The sequence below is a fragment of the Limanda limanda genome, chromosome 17 (genome assembly GCF_963576545.1).
Source record: "Limanda limanda chromosome 17, fLimLim1.1, whole genome shotgun sequence".
Lineage (NCBI taxonomy): Eukaryota > Metazoa > Chordata > Actinopteri > Pleuronectiformes > Pleuronectidae > Limanda > Limanda limanda.
In genome coordinates, this window is record NC_083652.1 from 20,082,593 (window position 1) to 20,098,808 (window position 16,216).

The 16,216-nt window shown below is 43.2% G+C and overlaps 2 protein-coding genes across 3 annotated transcripts in view; both read left to right on the forward strand.

The window, feature by feature from the left end:
• Positions 1-6,434, forward strand: part of abca3b (ATP-binding cassette, sub-family A (ABC1), member 3b) — a 33,432-nt gene extending 26,998 nt beyond the window's left edge. For both annotated transcript variants that reach the window (XM_061090134.1, XM_061090135.1), the window contains 9 exons: positions 143-301; positions 415-587; positions 1,526-1,660; positions 1,788-1,982; positions 2,074-2,261; positions 2,355-2,525; positions 2,906-3,102; positions 3,252-3,325; positions 4,069-6,434. In XM_061090134.1, coding sequence (XP_060946117.1) covers positions 143-301; positions 415-587; positions 1,526-1,660; positions 1,788-1,982; positions 2,074-2,261; positions 2,355-2,525; positions 2,906-3,102; positions 3,252-3,325; positions 4,069-4,200 — 1,424 coding nt within the window. In that variant the 3' untranslated portion in view covers positions 4,201-6,434. The remainder of the gene's footprint in view (positions 1-142; positions 302-414; positions 588-1,525; positions 1,661-1,787; positions 1,983-2,073; positions 2,262-2,354; positions 2,526-2,905; positions 3,103-3,251; positions 3,326-4,068) is intronic.
• A 3,878-nt stretch (positions 6,435-10,312) lies between these two features.
• On the forward strand, positions 10,313-15,924 carry LOC133023174 (cytochrome P450 2K1-like). Its single transcript, XM_061090137.1, has 9 exons — positions 10,313-10,527; positions 12,202-12,364; positions 12,460-12,609; positions 12,705-12,865; positions 13,449-13,628; positions 13,733-13,874; positions 14,294-14,478; positions 14,600-14,741; positions 14,840-15,924. Exons 1-9 carry the CDS (start codon positions 10,318-10,320, stop codon positions 15,025-15,027), a joined length of 1,521 nt encoding a protein of 506 aa, XP_060946120.1. The 5' UTR covers positions 10,313-10,317; the 3' UTR covers positions 15,028-15,924.
• The last annotated feature ends 292 nt before the right edge of the window (positions 15,925-16,216 follow it).

Consider the following 16,216-nt stretch of genomic DNA (forward strand, 5'->3'; position numbering starts at 1 on the left):
AGTTGAGTTTTATGAAATGACACTTAGGAGACATCTGACTCCACAGGTTAAAAATGTGGAAATATAAGGAGAAAAATAGGTAAGAAAATTAAAGATTCCTGATCATTCCTGTTGATTGCTCCCTCATGAATTCTTCCTCCAGAGTTGAAGCTGCAGCACCTGTCACAATTACTGGATAAGGTGTTCCTGATCTTCCCAAACTACTGCCTCGGAATGTCCTTCAGCCAGTTCTACCAGAACTACGAATTCCTCACGTTTTGTACGTCCAGCTTTGTTAGCGAGGCAATCTGCAAACACTACAGTAAGGACAATGACGATTTCTGTTGTATTACCAAAAAAGGGACTTTTGCATAGATTCTGCATGATTGTGCTCGTGATCTATTTGACGTAATTTAACGTTTCCTCTGGTTTTAGACGTCACTTACCAGACCAACTACTTCTCCATGTCGGAGCCTGGTGTGGGACGTTTCCTCGTGGCCTTTTCGATTCAGGGAGTGGTCTTCTTTATTCTGCTGTTCACCATCGAGCTGCAGTTTGTCCGCACACTCTGGAGAATCCTCACCTCCCTGGGCAGACGACGCAAACAGGTAGATGAATCGCGGGAGCACAGCACAGTGTTTGTGTGTGTTTGATTATTCCTCTGATGAAACTGGAAGGTTTCAACAAACAGCCTGCACACTGTTGGATTTCTCCTGGGATATTAGGTGTACATGATTACATTCAGACTAAGCAGAGCAAAACCCCTGAGGCAACTGGAGTAGTGATTGTAGAACCACATAGTAAATAGTGTCTGGTCATGCAGATATGATTAAAGGTTTTAAAAAAAAGAAATATACATTTTAAATCCTATTAGAAACTTGAAATCATAATAGGCTGAATTCCAGGTCATAAGGTTGAAGATTAAATTACACAGACTCCACTTGTTGTGTAATTGAACTAATCGTACTTAATCTCCTTCATGAGTCTACCCCCTGTATGCTAGAGCATATTTATACTGTATGTACAGTTGTCCCTTGTTACCTCGTTCCAAGGAGTTCCTGTTTCCCCCCCGTGTTTGTTTGTTAGTTAGAAGGAGAGTATGTAGAACGACTTGTTTGAAGGATGTGGTTTGGGTCAGGAAAGAAGCCACTGGATTTTGGTGTGGATCCAGATCTTTTATCATTGCGAGACAGGTTTTTTATTGTAACGTTTTAATAGATTCTCTGAGAATAACTAATGGGTCTTTATGAAGAAAAAAAAGGTATAGAAGATATTTATGAGTGTGTGCAATTGGGTGATCATCTAGATCGTGTGAATTTAAATTTGGTTTAGAAGGGAGACTGTTGGAGGAGGTGGGCTCTCTGAGTGGCTGTCTAGTTAAAGATTGCAAGATATGTGGACATAGGCTGCCAAAAGATGTGGATCATCATCTGAAAGCCCCTTTTCTTGTAAGACGGAGGTTTAGAGGAGAATGCAATGTCTTACTTGTTTTATATTTTTCGCGGTACATTTTCATCTTACTTATGTGTGTGTGTTTGTGCCTCAGTTACCTCTAATAGAGGATGCAGCGGTCCTTCCAGAGGACAGAGACGTGGCCGATGAGAGGAAGAGGGTCCTGGAGTGCCAGCCGATAATAGAGTCTATGGTCGGCAGCCCCCTTGTCCTGCATGAGCTCAGCAAGGTAGGTAGCACAGAAGGTTTTTTCCTCTCAAAACTCAGAGACGAAGTGCGTCAGTGTTGAAACCGGCTTCACTCTGGATCCATGTGACTATATGAGATATGACAAGGTGGTTATCTCTTCCTCTCAGGTGTACAGCAGCGGGGGAAATCTCCTGGCTGTGGACCGGATGTCTCTAGCTGTTGGAAAAGGTGAATGTTTTGGACTCCTGGGCTTCAATGGAGCAGGGAAGACCACCACCTTTAAGATGCTAACGGGTGATGAGAGCGTTACCTCCGGGGACGCTTACATTGACGGATACAGCATTTTGAGGGACATTAAAAAGGTATGAGCAGAGGGGTTTACATTCACTCGGTCGAAAGTGATGCTTTCAAAGTGCAGATATTTGAAAGTACACTTTTATCTCTGCATTGCAGGTGCAGCAGCGCATCGGTTACTGTCCCCAGTTTGACGCTGTGTTGGACCACATGACGGGAAGAGAAACTCTGAGTATGTATTCCAGGCTCAGAGGAATACCTGAGAAGTATGTGTCCGGCTGTGTGGAGAACGTCCTGAGGTCACTGCTGCTGGAGCCTCACGCTGATAAACTGGTCCGCAGCTACAGGTGAGTCATCTGTGCCACACGGTACACGTGTTATCCTGGATAAGGCTTCATGCTGTGTGTGTGTAAAACATCCTCTCACCATCAACATGGAAGTGGTGGTAACAAGCGGAAGCTGAGTGCGGCCATCGCTCTGATTGGTGGGCCTCCGGTCATCTTCTTGGACGAACCCTCGACTGGGATGGACCCTGTGGCCAGGAGGCTGCTGTGGGATTCTGTGACACGCACACGAGAGTCTGGCAAGGCCATAGTCATCACTTCTCATAGGTGAGATTTAGATTGTGTTGTATTTGGTTCAGGAGTGGTGGAACGTAACAACGCATAGTTACCTGTATTTAAGTACATATTTTGTGGTTCTTGCATTATACTAAAATCGTATTTATATTCTTATTTTCTGCATTTAGTCTGCACTGATTATTTACAATGGTAGAATTCAATTTACAAATGAATGCAAAGTATGTCGATAAAACCTCTACCTATACTAGACTTTTGTGTAATTAAGTAGTTTTAAAATATTATCATTTAAGCTAAGTTAGATATTTTCTATTGTTTAAAACATTTCCCAACCTCCCTGATTACCAGATTAACAAAGTTATACTGCTAAATCCTCATATATGAAACTCAACGTACCACTGTCCCCTCACCAGTATGGAGGAGTGCGAGGCCCTGTGCACCAGGCTGGCGGTGATGGTCAACGGCCAGATGAAATGTCTCGGGAGTCCCCAACACCTGAAGAGCAAGTTTGGCAGTGGCTACACTCTGCTGGCGAAAGTGCACGTGGAGGCTGATCTGGAGGACAGTGACCTCCATCTGTTTAAAGAATTCATTGAAAGCACCTTTCCAGGTCAGAGACACAGAGTAACACTTAATCATAAGAATAACATTTTTGATTCAAATACAACAACTTGTAACTTGTGTTTTAGGGATTTGGATATTCTTTCTGCACTCCATCAATCATGGTTAATATCTAAACATGTGCATTTCCTCCCACAGGAAGTCAACTAAAGGATGAACACCAGGGGATGGTGCACTACCACTTGACTGACAAAACACTAACCTGGGCCCAGGTACTGTCGCAGAGCTGCATGTTTATTTATTATTTATGTGCTATGTATGATCACCCTCTAGTGGACAAACTAATTTACTGCAACTTTCCGTTACCTCAGCTATGACAGTTTCAGCAAAACTCTATGAATCCAGAAGGTCTCCGTCTCATTCTTATTTGGTCACATCAGTATGTTTTTGTCTTGATGAGCTGAGATTTTTATGAGCTGAAACTTTTTATAAATCTGTAATTGACCAGTATTGCATTGTGGGTAAATTGACACACTTATACCACTTTTACACTGGCAGGTAGACACAGGTTGACTCCACTAGAGCCGTTTGCCTCTCTCTCTTTTCTTCTTCTCTCTTTTCTTTAAGCTCAACGTCCCGAATGCGGCGCTCTCTCACCTCTCGCCATATTAGCCCGTTTACCCGGGTGTCACGTGTCCATCTCTGCCAATCAGAGCCGGAGCCGATTCAAACCCTGGTCTACTGCAGTGTCATTCAATCTGGGAGTTAATTGCCAGTAATCTCTGTTAGTGGGAGTTAGTGGGAGGGGCTTTACACTAAAGCATGATCACATTACACGTTACATTCTCCACAATGCACAAAAGATCTTGAAAATTCAAAGACGTGCAAGGAAACAGACCTACACCGTTTTATTTCCATTGTTTGTTTTCATTGTGAGTTGGTGGGTAACCCAGGAGATATATTCACATCCCACTTTCCCACGTTCTCTCCCTCCATCTCCTCTGCTCCCACTCAGGTGTTTGGCACTTTGGAGGCAGCCAAAGAGAAATACCGCATTGAAGATTACTGCGTGAGCCAGATATCCCTGGAGCAGGTGTTCCTCAGCTTTGCCCAGTTCCAGCACTGCATAGAGAGCGGGAAGAAGTAGGTGGAAGAGGAGTCCGTCCATCCATCGTCCATTTTAATCTGTGTGAATGTATGTATGCGTGTGTGTGGGTTTGTGTGTGTGTGTGTGTGTGTGTGTGTAGATGGACTTACAGTTACACAGCAGTTGTGTATACTGCTGGAGCAGAGAGGGATTTATCTCCTGCTCCATTTTAATATGACCAACAACACATACACACACACATGTAGACACACACACACACACACTGGGCCAGTCCCTAATCGTCACCTTCATCATTTCTACTACTGTATCCTGTTGATGTGTGTTTGCTGGCTCATTCATGCCGTCGTTATTGTTGTTGTGTGATGAGAAAGTAGGAAATGGGAATGTGGTTTATTCCACGTGATGAACTCTGATGCACCTTTTTTAGTGAGGTCAAAGGTCATTGACACCACTCATTAGATACGACCACTTCTCTTAATTATGTGTGACAGGGTGTGTGTGTGTGTGTGTACAGCTTGTCTTTTTGTTATTTATGATTTTTATTTCATGATTTTATTTCAGAGACTTTGCGCGCTTTGGTGATCATGAGTCGCCACGAAGGAGTGAACCACTCTTATTTGATACGTCTATGAAAATGTAACACACCATTACGCCTTATCTAACTAATGAGGGTTTGTGTAATTATATTGCTCAATATAAAACAATGTAAATAATGTGGCGTGTTCATGGTACTAAAACCAGTTTGTCATTCAAAACAGAGAAAAACTGTTACTCTTTTTAAAGGCATATTTTTTGGGGGGCTCATTAACGAATGCATGCATAAAATACGACTTACCGAGCGCATGATGCTGATGATGATGATGATGATGATGAAGAAAAAGACCGTCCTTTCTGCAGAGGAGCACATTAAGTCCAGTCTGAGTACATTTAATATGCTTCTTTTATGAACCAATGATTCTGTTTTCGCTGCCAAACAAGTTATAGATTCAGTTTATGTCTCAGCCATTTGGAATAACGCAGAAGCTATTTAGAGAGAATCGCTGTATGACGCAGGTGATGATGCTGCCGCCAACGCTGTCGCAGTAAAACAGGAAGAATTAACCTCAAGTTGTATCAGACCACATGTGATCGATTTGGACCAACAAGAGCAAGACTGCAAAGACCTATGTGGCGTTTTTGAATGTTTATTTCTTTTTTTTCCCGCAGCTATGCATTTCATACGGTACACCTGTGTGTATGTGTTTGTATGTATGTATATATATATATATACATACACATGTGACATACACTTTGTGTGTGTGTAAATTAGTGGGTTTGTGTGTGAGGAAGCGTGAGAATGACAACTCATTATTCTTGATTTTTATCCAGTCGAACGTAAATCAGTGCTACGATATGAGAGCTGAGAGATTGTCCCTGTGCAGTGGACGAGCTTTACTGCTGTGTCACATTTAGCGTGTAGCTGCTCCTTTTAGGAAATAGAATAAAAAGGCTGAACAGTTGTATGGATTGTGAACACAGTCCCCTGCACACTAACCGATGCCTTGTCCCTGAGGAACAATAATCAGCACAGTGTTTGTTTCTCTTTCATCGAGCTCAGAATGTGCCCCTCCGTCACATGTTTGTACTTATAAAGAACCTGTTGAACATCACGTGTGTTCTATTCCATAGGATTGTTATGATTTCCTCACACGTAACAATGAGGATCACATCATCATTATTGTTGTTTTTAATTTCCTGCTTGCCATGCCGTGTTTACGATTCAATGTTATTCTCTGAGACGGATCATCAATCAGATGAGCTGAGACTCGTGAGCAGATTCCTTCTCTTGAAGACAAATCGACCAGAAGTGAGATGAATGTATTTCCGCGTCTCACAGGAAAGCAAGAAGCACTCGAGGTTTATCAGAATTGTTACCAATTTTCTGCACTTTCTTCATGTCACTGTTCAATGTGTGTAGAAACAAAAGAAGTAGAGATTGACATTCCATTGGTCCTTAAAGGTTTGAACCCCTTCATGTTTTACTTTTGTTATGTTTGTTTGTGTGTCTCTTTACACTGTATGACTTGAATCAACTGCAGCGTCCGATACGTAGAAACACAAACATGGGAACGTTTGTACTGCTGATACTGAAGGAGTTGAGTGCTGAGGCACTGTCATTTAAAAGGGGAATTTACATCTGTGTAATGTACTGTACCATGGAACTGACCTAGTCAACTGTATTTGTGTCGCAATTCTTTTTAAATAAAATAATGCTCTATGCACATGGAAGCAAACATCTGAGTCAGGTCCTGTTTTCCCACCAGCGCACACTTCACACTTTTCTGAATCTGTTCTCTGCACACGCGCCACCAGAGAACAGAGATGTCTGGTTCAACTCCAAGAAAATCATATTGTTTATTTATCTTTTTGTTGTATTGACATGTGTGGATCATTGTCAACCATGTATTGTAGCTTTTTTTCTAACGGACTCATTTATATAAAATTACTAGGGCTGGGCAAGTTAACTCGTTTTAATCGAGTTAACTCAAGTGATGAGTTAACTCGATTGTTTATCCGCCAATTATTTTCTTTTTTCCTGTTCTGCAGCAGTCAGCAACAGACTTTCACAAAATAAAAGCCTGACCTTCACAATAAAACAATAAATAATCAAACCTGAGTTAATGCGAGATAAAATAATTAATCGAGTTAACTCATCACTTGAGTTAACTCGATTGTTTATCCGCCAATTATTTTCTTTTTTCCTGTTCTGCAGCAGTCAGCAACAGACTTTCACAAAATAAAAGCCTGACCTTCACAATAAAACAATAAATAATCAAACCTGAGTTAATGCGAGATAAAATAATTAATCGAGTTAACTCATCACTTGAGTTAACTCGATTGTTTATCCGCCAATTATTTTCTTTTTTCCTGTTCTGCAGCAGTCAGCAACAGACTTTCACAAAATAAAAGCCTGACTTTCACAATAAAACAATAAATAATCAAACCTGAGTTAATGCGAGATAAAATAATTAATCGAGTTAACTCATCACTTGAGTTAACTCGATTGAAACAAGTTAACTTGCCCAGCCCTAAAAATTAAGTTTTTCAGTAAAATGTAACCTGGTTGGAGGTAACAGTTGATGACACTTGACACGCACCAGGTTCACAGCAAAACTCAAACAGCTTCGTTTGGAGAAGGAGGCGGCCTTCAAGAGTGGGGACATGGATAGTTTCAGACTGGCAAAATACTCGTTTGGCAAGGAGATTAAGGAGGCCAACCGACAGTATTCAAACAAGCTGGAACAACAGTTTGCAGCCAACGACTCCTCGTCAGTCTGGGAGGGGCTGCGAGTGATCACCGGCTGCAAAACCAAACCCCCCCCCCCCCACTCTGTAGAAGACCTGAAACTTGCAAACGAACTGAATGACTTTTACTGTAGATTTGAAAGACAATGGACCAGTTCTAACCCAGACTCCCAGCCCCCCCCCACATAGCTATTACACCTCTTCACCCCAGCCTGGACAAAGACTCAACCCCCCCCCCCCCCCACACACACACACAATATGGCCCCTGACTGCCCCCTCCCCCCCATCACACCTCTCTTAATTCAGGAGAGAGATGTAAACAAGCTTCTAAAGAAACTGAACCCCCGCAAGGCACCTGGACCCGACGCTGTCCCCCCCCCCACACTGAGGCACTGTGCAGACCAGCTCTCTCCAGTGTTCACGGACATCTTCAACACCTCCCTGGCTGAATGTGTTGTACCCGCCTGCCTCAAAACATCCACCATCATCCCCGTTCCCAAGAAGCAGAGGATCACAGGCCTTAATGACTACAGACCGGTCGCCCTGACCTCTGTAGTAATGAAGACCTTTGAGCGCCTGGTGCTGACTCACCTCAAGACCATAACCAACCACCTCCTCGACCCACTGCAGTTTGCCTACAGAGCCAACAGGTCCGTAGACGACGCAGTCAACATGGGACTCCACTTCATCCTCCAGCACCTGGACTCCCCCAGCACCTACGCCAGGATCCTGTTTGTGGACTTCAGCTCCGCATTCAATACCATCGCCCCAGCTCTTCTCCGTGACAAGCTGACACAGCTGAGCGTGCCTGAGCCCACCTGCAGGTGGATCTCTAACTTCCTGACTGACAGGAAGCAGCGCGTGAGGCTGGGCAAGCTGGTCTCTGAGTCCCGGACCATCAGCACTGGAGCCCCACAAGGTTGTGTGCTCTGCCCTCTTCTCTTCTCCCTCTACACCAACAACTGCACCTCCAGCCACCCCTCTGTCAAACTCCTGAAGTTCGCAGACGACACGACCCTCATCGGATTAATCACCAATGGGGACGAAGCCGCCTACAGAGAGGAAGTTAACAGCCTGGCTTCCTGGTGCAGCCAGAACCACCTGGAGCTGAACGCTTTAAAAACTGTAGAGATGGTAGCAGACTTCAGGAGAAGCCCAGCCCAAACCGCCCCCCCCCCCCCCCCCCTCAGCCTGTGTGACACCCCAGTTAAAACAGTGGAGTCCTTCAGATTCCTGGGGACCATCATTGCACAGGACCTGAGGTGGGCGGAGAACATCACCTTCATCATCAAAAAGGCCCAGCAGAGGATGTTCTTCCTGCGGCAACTGAGGAAATTCAACATGCCGCGGAAAGTGATGGTTGAGTTTTACACGGCCATCATTGAGTCCATCTTCACCTCATCAATCACCGTCTGGTTCGCTGCCTCCACTGCCAAGGACAAGGGCAGACTGCAGCGGGTCATAAGGTCAGCTGAGAAGGTCATCGGCTGCGACCTGCCGGCTCTCCTAGAACTGTTCCACTCCAGGACCATTAGGAGAGCAGGCAAGATCATTGCTGATCCTTCACATCCCGGTCACCACCTGTTCCAGAGACTTCCCTCCGGAAAAAGGTTCCGGGCCATCAGGACTAAAACGTCTCGCCATCTGAACAGTTTTTTCCCCGTGGCAGTGGGGCTCACAAACAAGCCCCCTGCACCACACTGACTCTGCATCACACTGACTCTACCCCACCAGCCTCCCCCCCCCTGCACATAATTTATAATTTATAACATATATTACTGGCACTATCACCAATCTCTGCACCTTCGCACAGCACGTGCCCATAACTCTGTTACTCTGTGACTGTATACATGTATATACTTTATTCTACTTTATTCTATTTTATTTTATTCTATTTCTTATATATTGTTGTTTTTTTTTATATTGTTGTTTTATGTTCAGTGCACCAATGACACCAAGTCAATTTCCTATATGTGCAAACATACCTGGCAAATAAAAGAATTCTGATTCTGATTCTATCAACAGCAGAAGCATCTTGAAACGCTTTAGGACTTGCAGAACATGTCTGTGACGATTCTCAGCTATCTAGGTCAAGGTTTATGCAGGAGTTGTTCATTGGTACACAAGCACCTACAGAGGTTAAATACCTGAAACCTCCCCCGGTCTCTTGGAGGAGGAGCCAAACGACTTTCAGAAAATTCTACAGCCTTCTTCCAGAAACCCACCAACTAGTTGAACTAGTTCTCTGCTGCCATCACTCTTGAACTTGTAGAAACACATGCTCGCACGCCCACACACACACTCCAACTTAACTAGCTTTGTTTCAAATAGATGTCAGGTTCAACTCTGACACAATAAATATTGTCATAGGAGTTTCTGTTTTTCCCTACACAGCTCTGTAGAAGCCTCACCCCGGGGGAGGAGCAGCCACATCCAGGAGGAAGGATCCGGTTTCACTGCCCCAGCCGGGACGTCACAGGGTCCAGGATCTTTATTTTGGGCTCATCTCTACAATTGTCACGATCACAATCAATAATCAATCAAAAAATTGAGTGAACACACAACAATAGTAACAACAAACACATTTCATTACATCAAATATAAGCAGCTCAAGGACCCTAAATAACCCACCAGCGAAATAAAAGTGAAAATAGTAGAAATTTAGATTTTTTTTTAGATTGTTGTTGTTGAGACGTGAGGCAGAGGCTCATTACAGAGAGGAGGAGGAGAGAGGAGGAGAGAGGAGGAGGAGGAGGAGTAGGAGGAGAGAGGAGCAGGAGGAACTTGAAATTCACCTCACACTCTATTTCAAGTTCCTGAGCAGAGAGCAGCATTGACACTTCACACACGGAGGAGAGAACAGCTGACCCCATGGCTGTTGTGGAGGACTTGTTTTCCTCCCTGGTCTCCAGCCCCACCGCTGTTCTGGGAGCTGCTGTTGTGCTCCTCGTCCTCTGCCTGGTCTCCAGCAGCCTCAGCCCGGGGGAAGCCGGGAAGAGTCCCCCGGGGCCGAGGCCTCTGCCCCTGCTCGGCAACGTGTTGCAACTGGATCTCAAGAGACCCTACAGGACCCTGTGTGAGGTGAGATGAGGCCTCCTGCTCCAGCACATCCATTCATCCATCCATCCATACACCTTTGCTTTATTACCCGAGCTTGTGCTTTTCCTCACATGTTCACTTTGTCATTAATGTGTGTGATGGGAATTTTTTGTATTTAGATATGTGCAATGAAACAAATTACATTTTTGTAGAAGAGTTTACTGACAAAGTATTTCTGTGTGGCTTAGAGATGTAAACACTAAAATGTTCTTGTGACTTCCTCTGCTCAGATGTGTATTTGCTTGGAGACTTCAATACCTGTTGCTAGAACAAAGGTTTTACAACAGGGGCCAGAGACGTTGGGTCTAAGAGGAAGATGTAATCACACCTACAGTCTCTCAGAGCCTCTGAGCACATTTGCATGTCATTGGCTTGAAGGCAGATCATTTGTAGATTGATGAAGACCAAATGTCTGGACTTCCTCTCAGGACATTTATATACACAGGTGATCTCATTATTCAGGCCAGGGTTTCCCCCAGTGCTGTATAGGCCTGGCGGGCCGCCAGACTATACCCCCCCCCCCCCCCCCCCCCGCCAGGCTAAGCGTCGCTTGTTTTTTTTATTTAAAAAAATAAATAAATCCGTCACTCGCGCACATCAAAAACACTTCACTTCCTCATTGAGCCCCGATCCCCAAGCAACCATCCTATTGGTCCAAACAGTCACATGTCCCACTCAGACCCATTCACTGACCGTCGGACATCAGAACGCTCCTTCAACACAGTGTTTTACTGAACATAAGTCAAAACCAAACATAAACATAAACCTAGTCCGTTACACGATTAGGCTGCAGCTATTTGGTTTTATTTATTTAAAAATAGGGTACTTCTTATTTCATACATTTTCCACAAATATGAGGAGGACTCAAATAGCCCTACAAAGTTCTGTGTTTAATTTATTTCAAAGTAGGCCGACACTTGCCTGTGTATTTTGTTTGTTTGTTATTTTGTTGCTTGTCTGTTTGAGTAGCTGGCTGAAAGCAAAGGCTAACATTTTATTGGTAACCTAACTGTTATGGTTCATTGTTTCTGAAATAAGAGGCCTGACTGCTATGTTCACAGCTAACTTGAATTTTTTTAAATATTAAGTAGGGCTGCCACTAACGACTATTTTTCTATCGATTAATCTGACGACTATTTTATCGATTAGTCGATTAATGTAAACGATTAATTTTCCTCCAAAAAAATCAAATTGACCATTTCAATTCAGTTAATTTTATGTTGACAACAACAAACTGTATGTCACCATATAATGCAGCACAAAACAAAATGTAAACAAAGGCTCAAATATTAAAGTGCAAAACTGTAGGTTTAAACTAGCAGCTCCAACGTGATAAAAATAAATAAAAAAGAGGGCTTATAAGTTAAGTCAGCAGTGCAACTCAAAAAGATATCAAAGTATCTATTTAACCCCTTATCAAAATAAAAAAGTTAGGTGTGCATATTAAACAAAGTGCATCATGTTTAGAGTATAAGAAACAATGGTGTCCAGCTCAAAATCCGACTCAACAACCCCCCCCCCCGCGGCTGCCTTCTAGCAGCCCTACCACCAGGCTTAGCAAGTTTTCTGGGGGAAACCCTGATTCAGGCAACATCCACATGCTACAGTTTGTCGACCGACACCGATCATCGATGTGGGACTTTTGTGTTATTTCAGCTTTCAGAGAAATATGGCTCAGTGTTCACTGTATACTTTGGACCTGATAAAGTGGTGGTGCTGGCTGGATACAAGGCGGTCAAGGAGGCTCTGCTCAGCTTCTCAGACGAGTTTGGAGACCGATTCATCAACCCCATTTTTTATGAAATGAATCAAGGTCATGGTAAGGTCAACACTTTCTTATTTATTTTCCTCTTAGGCACAAAAGCAAAATCAGTACAAATTCTGGATGACACTCTGTTTGATTTGATTTAAAAGGAATCATTTTTGCAAACGGAGAGTCGTGGAAAGAGATGAGGCGTTTCTCCCTCTCCACCCTGAGAGACTTCGGGATGGGCAAAAGAGCAATTGAGGATAAAATCGTGGAGGAGTCCCAGTTCCTGATCCAGATGTTCGAGGAGCACAAAGGTATTGAGTTAATGTAAGAACCTGACAAAATGTTCTGATGTGCCAAAACAACAAATGGCTTGGATGTAACGTATTTTACTTCCTGTCTCCGGTAGGGAAACCTTTTGATACAGCAAATCCATTAAATTATGCAACGTCCAACATCATCTCCTCCATCGTGTTCGGGAGCAGATTTGAATATAACGACCCTCTGTTTCAAAAAATGGTGACAAGAGCGAATGAAACCATTCGATACAGCGGCGCCGCTTCAATGCAGGTAAACCTCATGTTTGTTTTTTTGAATCAGTTCTGATTAAAGGGGATGTGTTCGTCAGCAGTGATGACAGATGTGATCTTGTTTGAATGTTGACACATCAGGACGTGACTAAAAAGGAGAATCGCTCAAATGATGTAGGATACAAATAACTTGTAGCATCAGTTTATAGTTGCTTTGGGAATTTTTGAAGTTGAAGTGTTGAGAAAAATATTTATGTACTACAGTTAATAAACTCTCTTTATTTGTATCATCCCTTCCAAGGACGTCTGTTCACAGGATTATGCAAAATCACAAAGACTGATTTAATTGAAACTTGGTACAATTGATGGGCCAAGGCCCTTAAATTTCACCATTATCGCAGGGAAGGATTCATAAAAGAGAAATACAGGCATATTTATTTGACTGATGTCTATATGTGTGTTTATATTTGGTGCAGCTTGATTGAATTTATAGAGGACTGTTGGACTTGGTGTGTGTGCTCTACTGACTTCCATTCTAGTTCTTTCAGGAGCTTTAACACTCTGTGGCTTTGTTGAACACTGTCTGAAATCATCTCTGTTGTCTTGTTACTGTTGTGCCACAGATTTACAACATGTTTCCCAGGTTGTTCGGTTGGATAAGAACCCGGCAGCTCGTATTACAAAATCTCCACTCGAGCATCAGGGATGTCAGAGACTTAATCAAGCAACTCAGAGAGACGCTGAACCCGAACTCCTGCAGGGGGCTCGTGGACTGTTTTATGATTCGGAAACAGAAAGAAGAGGTAGGACTGCATTATCCAAAATAATTCATGTTTTTTATTAGATAAAGAATAAGATTGTGGCCCACGAATATTTTATAATGTTCTGTGGCTTTTCTTTCTCTCAGGACTCTTGTGTTATGGACACTCACTACCATGAGAAAAACTTACTTTTTACGATAACAAACTTGTTTAGTGCTGGCACCGACACCACTGCAAGTACACTCAGATGGGGTTTGCTGTTTATGGCCAAATATCCACATTTACAGGGTAAGATGAAGTATGTTTGTTTTAACCTGTGGGTGCCTTGAAATGCCTTTTAGTTCCCATCCTGGTAATCAGAATTCAGTTTTTTTTGTGTGTAGAAGCTGTCTAAAGACATTAACATCTCGTTTGAATTGTGTCTTAAAAGTGAATATTAATCTGTGGTGGCCTGATTTTTATACCAATTAAAAGAAACATCTTCTTCATGACACAATAAAGGACAGGGAAAAACACTAGAGGCCGAATATGTGAGCACTTCAAACATGCTTTGATACCACTCATCTCGTGACGCCAGACCAGGGGCGGAAGGAGTTGAGTTGGGTGATAGGAAACAGTCCGGTCCAGATAAATGACCGGGTCAAAAACAAGATTAAAGTAGCGTCCCACATTTGTCAAGTTTTAATATTAGTTTCATGTGCACTCAGACAAAGTCCAGGAGGAGCTGAGCAGGGTGATCGGAGGCCGTCAGGTTCGAGTGGAGGACAGGAAGAACCTGCCGTACACCGACGCCGTCGTCCATGAGACGCAGAGACTGGCCAACATCGTCCCCATGTCCATTCCTCACAAAACCAGCCGAGACGTCACTTTCCAGGGCTACTTCATCAAAGCGGTCAGTTCTTCACATTCGGGTCAATACATATACATTTGTGTTTGCTGGGTCTTCCACCTCTGAGCACTGGAAAATGCCTTCATTCTCGGGCTTTACGTGCTTTTTCCCCGTTTCATGACAGGGGACTATTGTGTTTCCTCTTCTTACTTCTGTCCTGGCTGACGAGAGCGAATGGGAGACCCCGCACACTTTCAACCCGTCCCACTTCCTGAACAGTGAGGGTAAATTCATCAAGAGAGACGCCTTCATGCCCTTCTCTGCAGGTACAGCAGCTTCGTCACAAGTTTTCATTTTCATTTATAGATCAGGACTAATTTACACTTGAACACACGTGATTTTTTGCAACTCGCTGCTCTTCCAGGTCGCAGAATGTGTCCCGGAGAGAGTCTGGCAGTGATGGAGCTCTTCATCTTCTTCGCCTCCCTCCTTCAGCGCTTTCGCTTCACTCCTCCACCCGGAGTCGAGGAGGATGAACTGGATCTGACGCCTGCTGTGGGCTTCACCCTCAGCCCTTTACCTCATGAGCTGTGTGCGGCTCGTCGCCAGTGATGGAGCCGGCCAGAGCACTGGACTATAACAGCCTTTGTCATTTGAACAAAGAGTTTTTCTTCTATTTTTCATGCTTTCCAAATCCTCAAGATCAAGAGCTGTGAGTCAGTCAGATCTGCATCAGGAAACAGAACTGATCTGAGAGGAGATGGGAACGCAGACTAGCCTGTCTTTTTTTTTATATATATCGATAGAAACTTGATGTATTTGGACTTTTATAGTAAGAGAAGACAAGAGCATATTCCTGCTTTTCAGCAACTGGGGATTTCTTTTTACAAACTGATTTACTTTTCTTTTCTACAATTAGTCAGAGATGATTTGCCAGCAAATTGTTGACATCAGTGTCAGTTATTTGCTCTGATCTTTTATTTTAGTGCCTACATCTTTATTTCTTCTGGATAATATAAAGTGAAATTACAATACATGTCTGAAATGTTCAAAATGTTTTGATGTGTGGTGGCAATTTTACCATTTGGGCATTGATTGATGGAAGGAACCACTTTGATGTATAGAAAGATGAGCAAATGGATTCCCTTACATATCAGGGTGTTGCTCAAGCAACTGATGTTATATGACTTCCTCACTCACATGGTCACCTAGCAATGAAGTCACATGACAGGGGATGTGAGTGGGTTGTAAAACATTGATAAGAGATCTTTGAATACAGATGTTTCACTCAAGTGGCCTGAGACAGAGCAGAAGACAGGATACTGATCACCTATTTCTAATGATCAAAGAGGTTAATCGATAACATGTGTTCCTCTCCAGGAGGAGCTTGGAAATGTATAAAAGTGCTGTGTCTCTTGTATGTCATTGCTCATTGTATGAAATCTTTGCCATGGTTTTGTACGGTGATGCCCATCTGCAGATGTAGAATTAAACTTCCAGAAAGAACAATTGTAATGACTTGTGCTTTACTATTGAGAAATTCCCATGACAGACGTTAACAAATAAATAAATAATTCATAAAGGGGAAATTGAGTTTAAGCTGCTTTTAAATTATAATTTCATCAGCTGACAAAATGACAACATTTCCCATGAGTTGATTGTCAAGGCTGCTCGAGGAACTGAAGTGAACAACAGTGGAGTGAATAAGTCAAGTTTAACCTGCTCCTGACTGGTTCAGGTCAGGCTGGAAACAGGTTGAGCTGCGAAAGAGTAAATTGAAGAGATCTAACGCTTAAATAGA

Excerpts from the sequence above, each read along its gene's own strand:
- LOC133023174 (XM_061090137.1), top strand. The coding sequence starts at position 10,318 with ATGGCTGTTGTGGAGGACTTGTTTTCCTCCCTGGTCTCCAGCCCCACC. Across the intron at positions 12,866-13,448 it reads GCGGCGCCGCTTCAATGCAG|ATTTACAACATGTTTCCCAG; the intron begins GTAAACCTCATG and ends GTTGTGCCACAG. Across the intron at positions 14,479-14,599 it reads AGGGCTACTTCATCAAAGCG|GGGACTATTGTGTTTCCTCT; the intron begins GTCAGTTCTTCA and ends GTTTCATGACAG.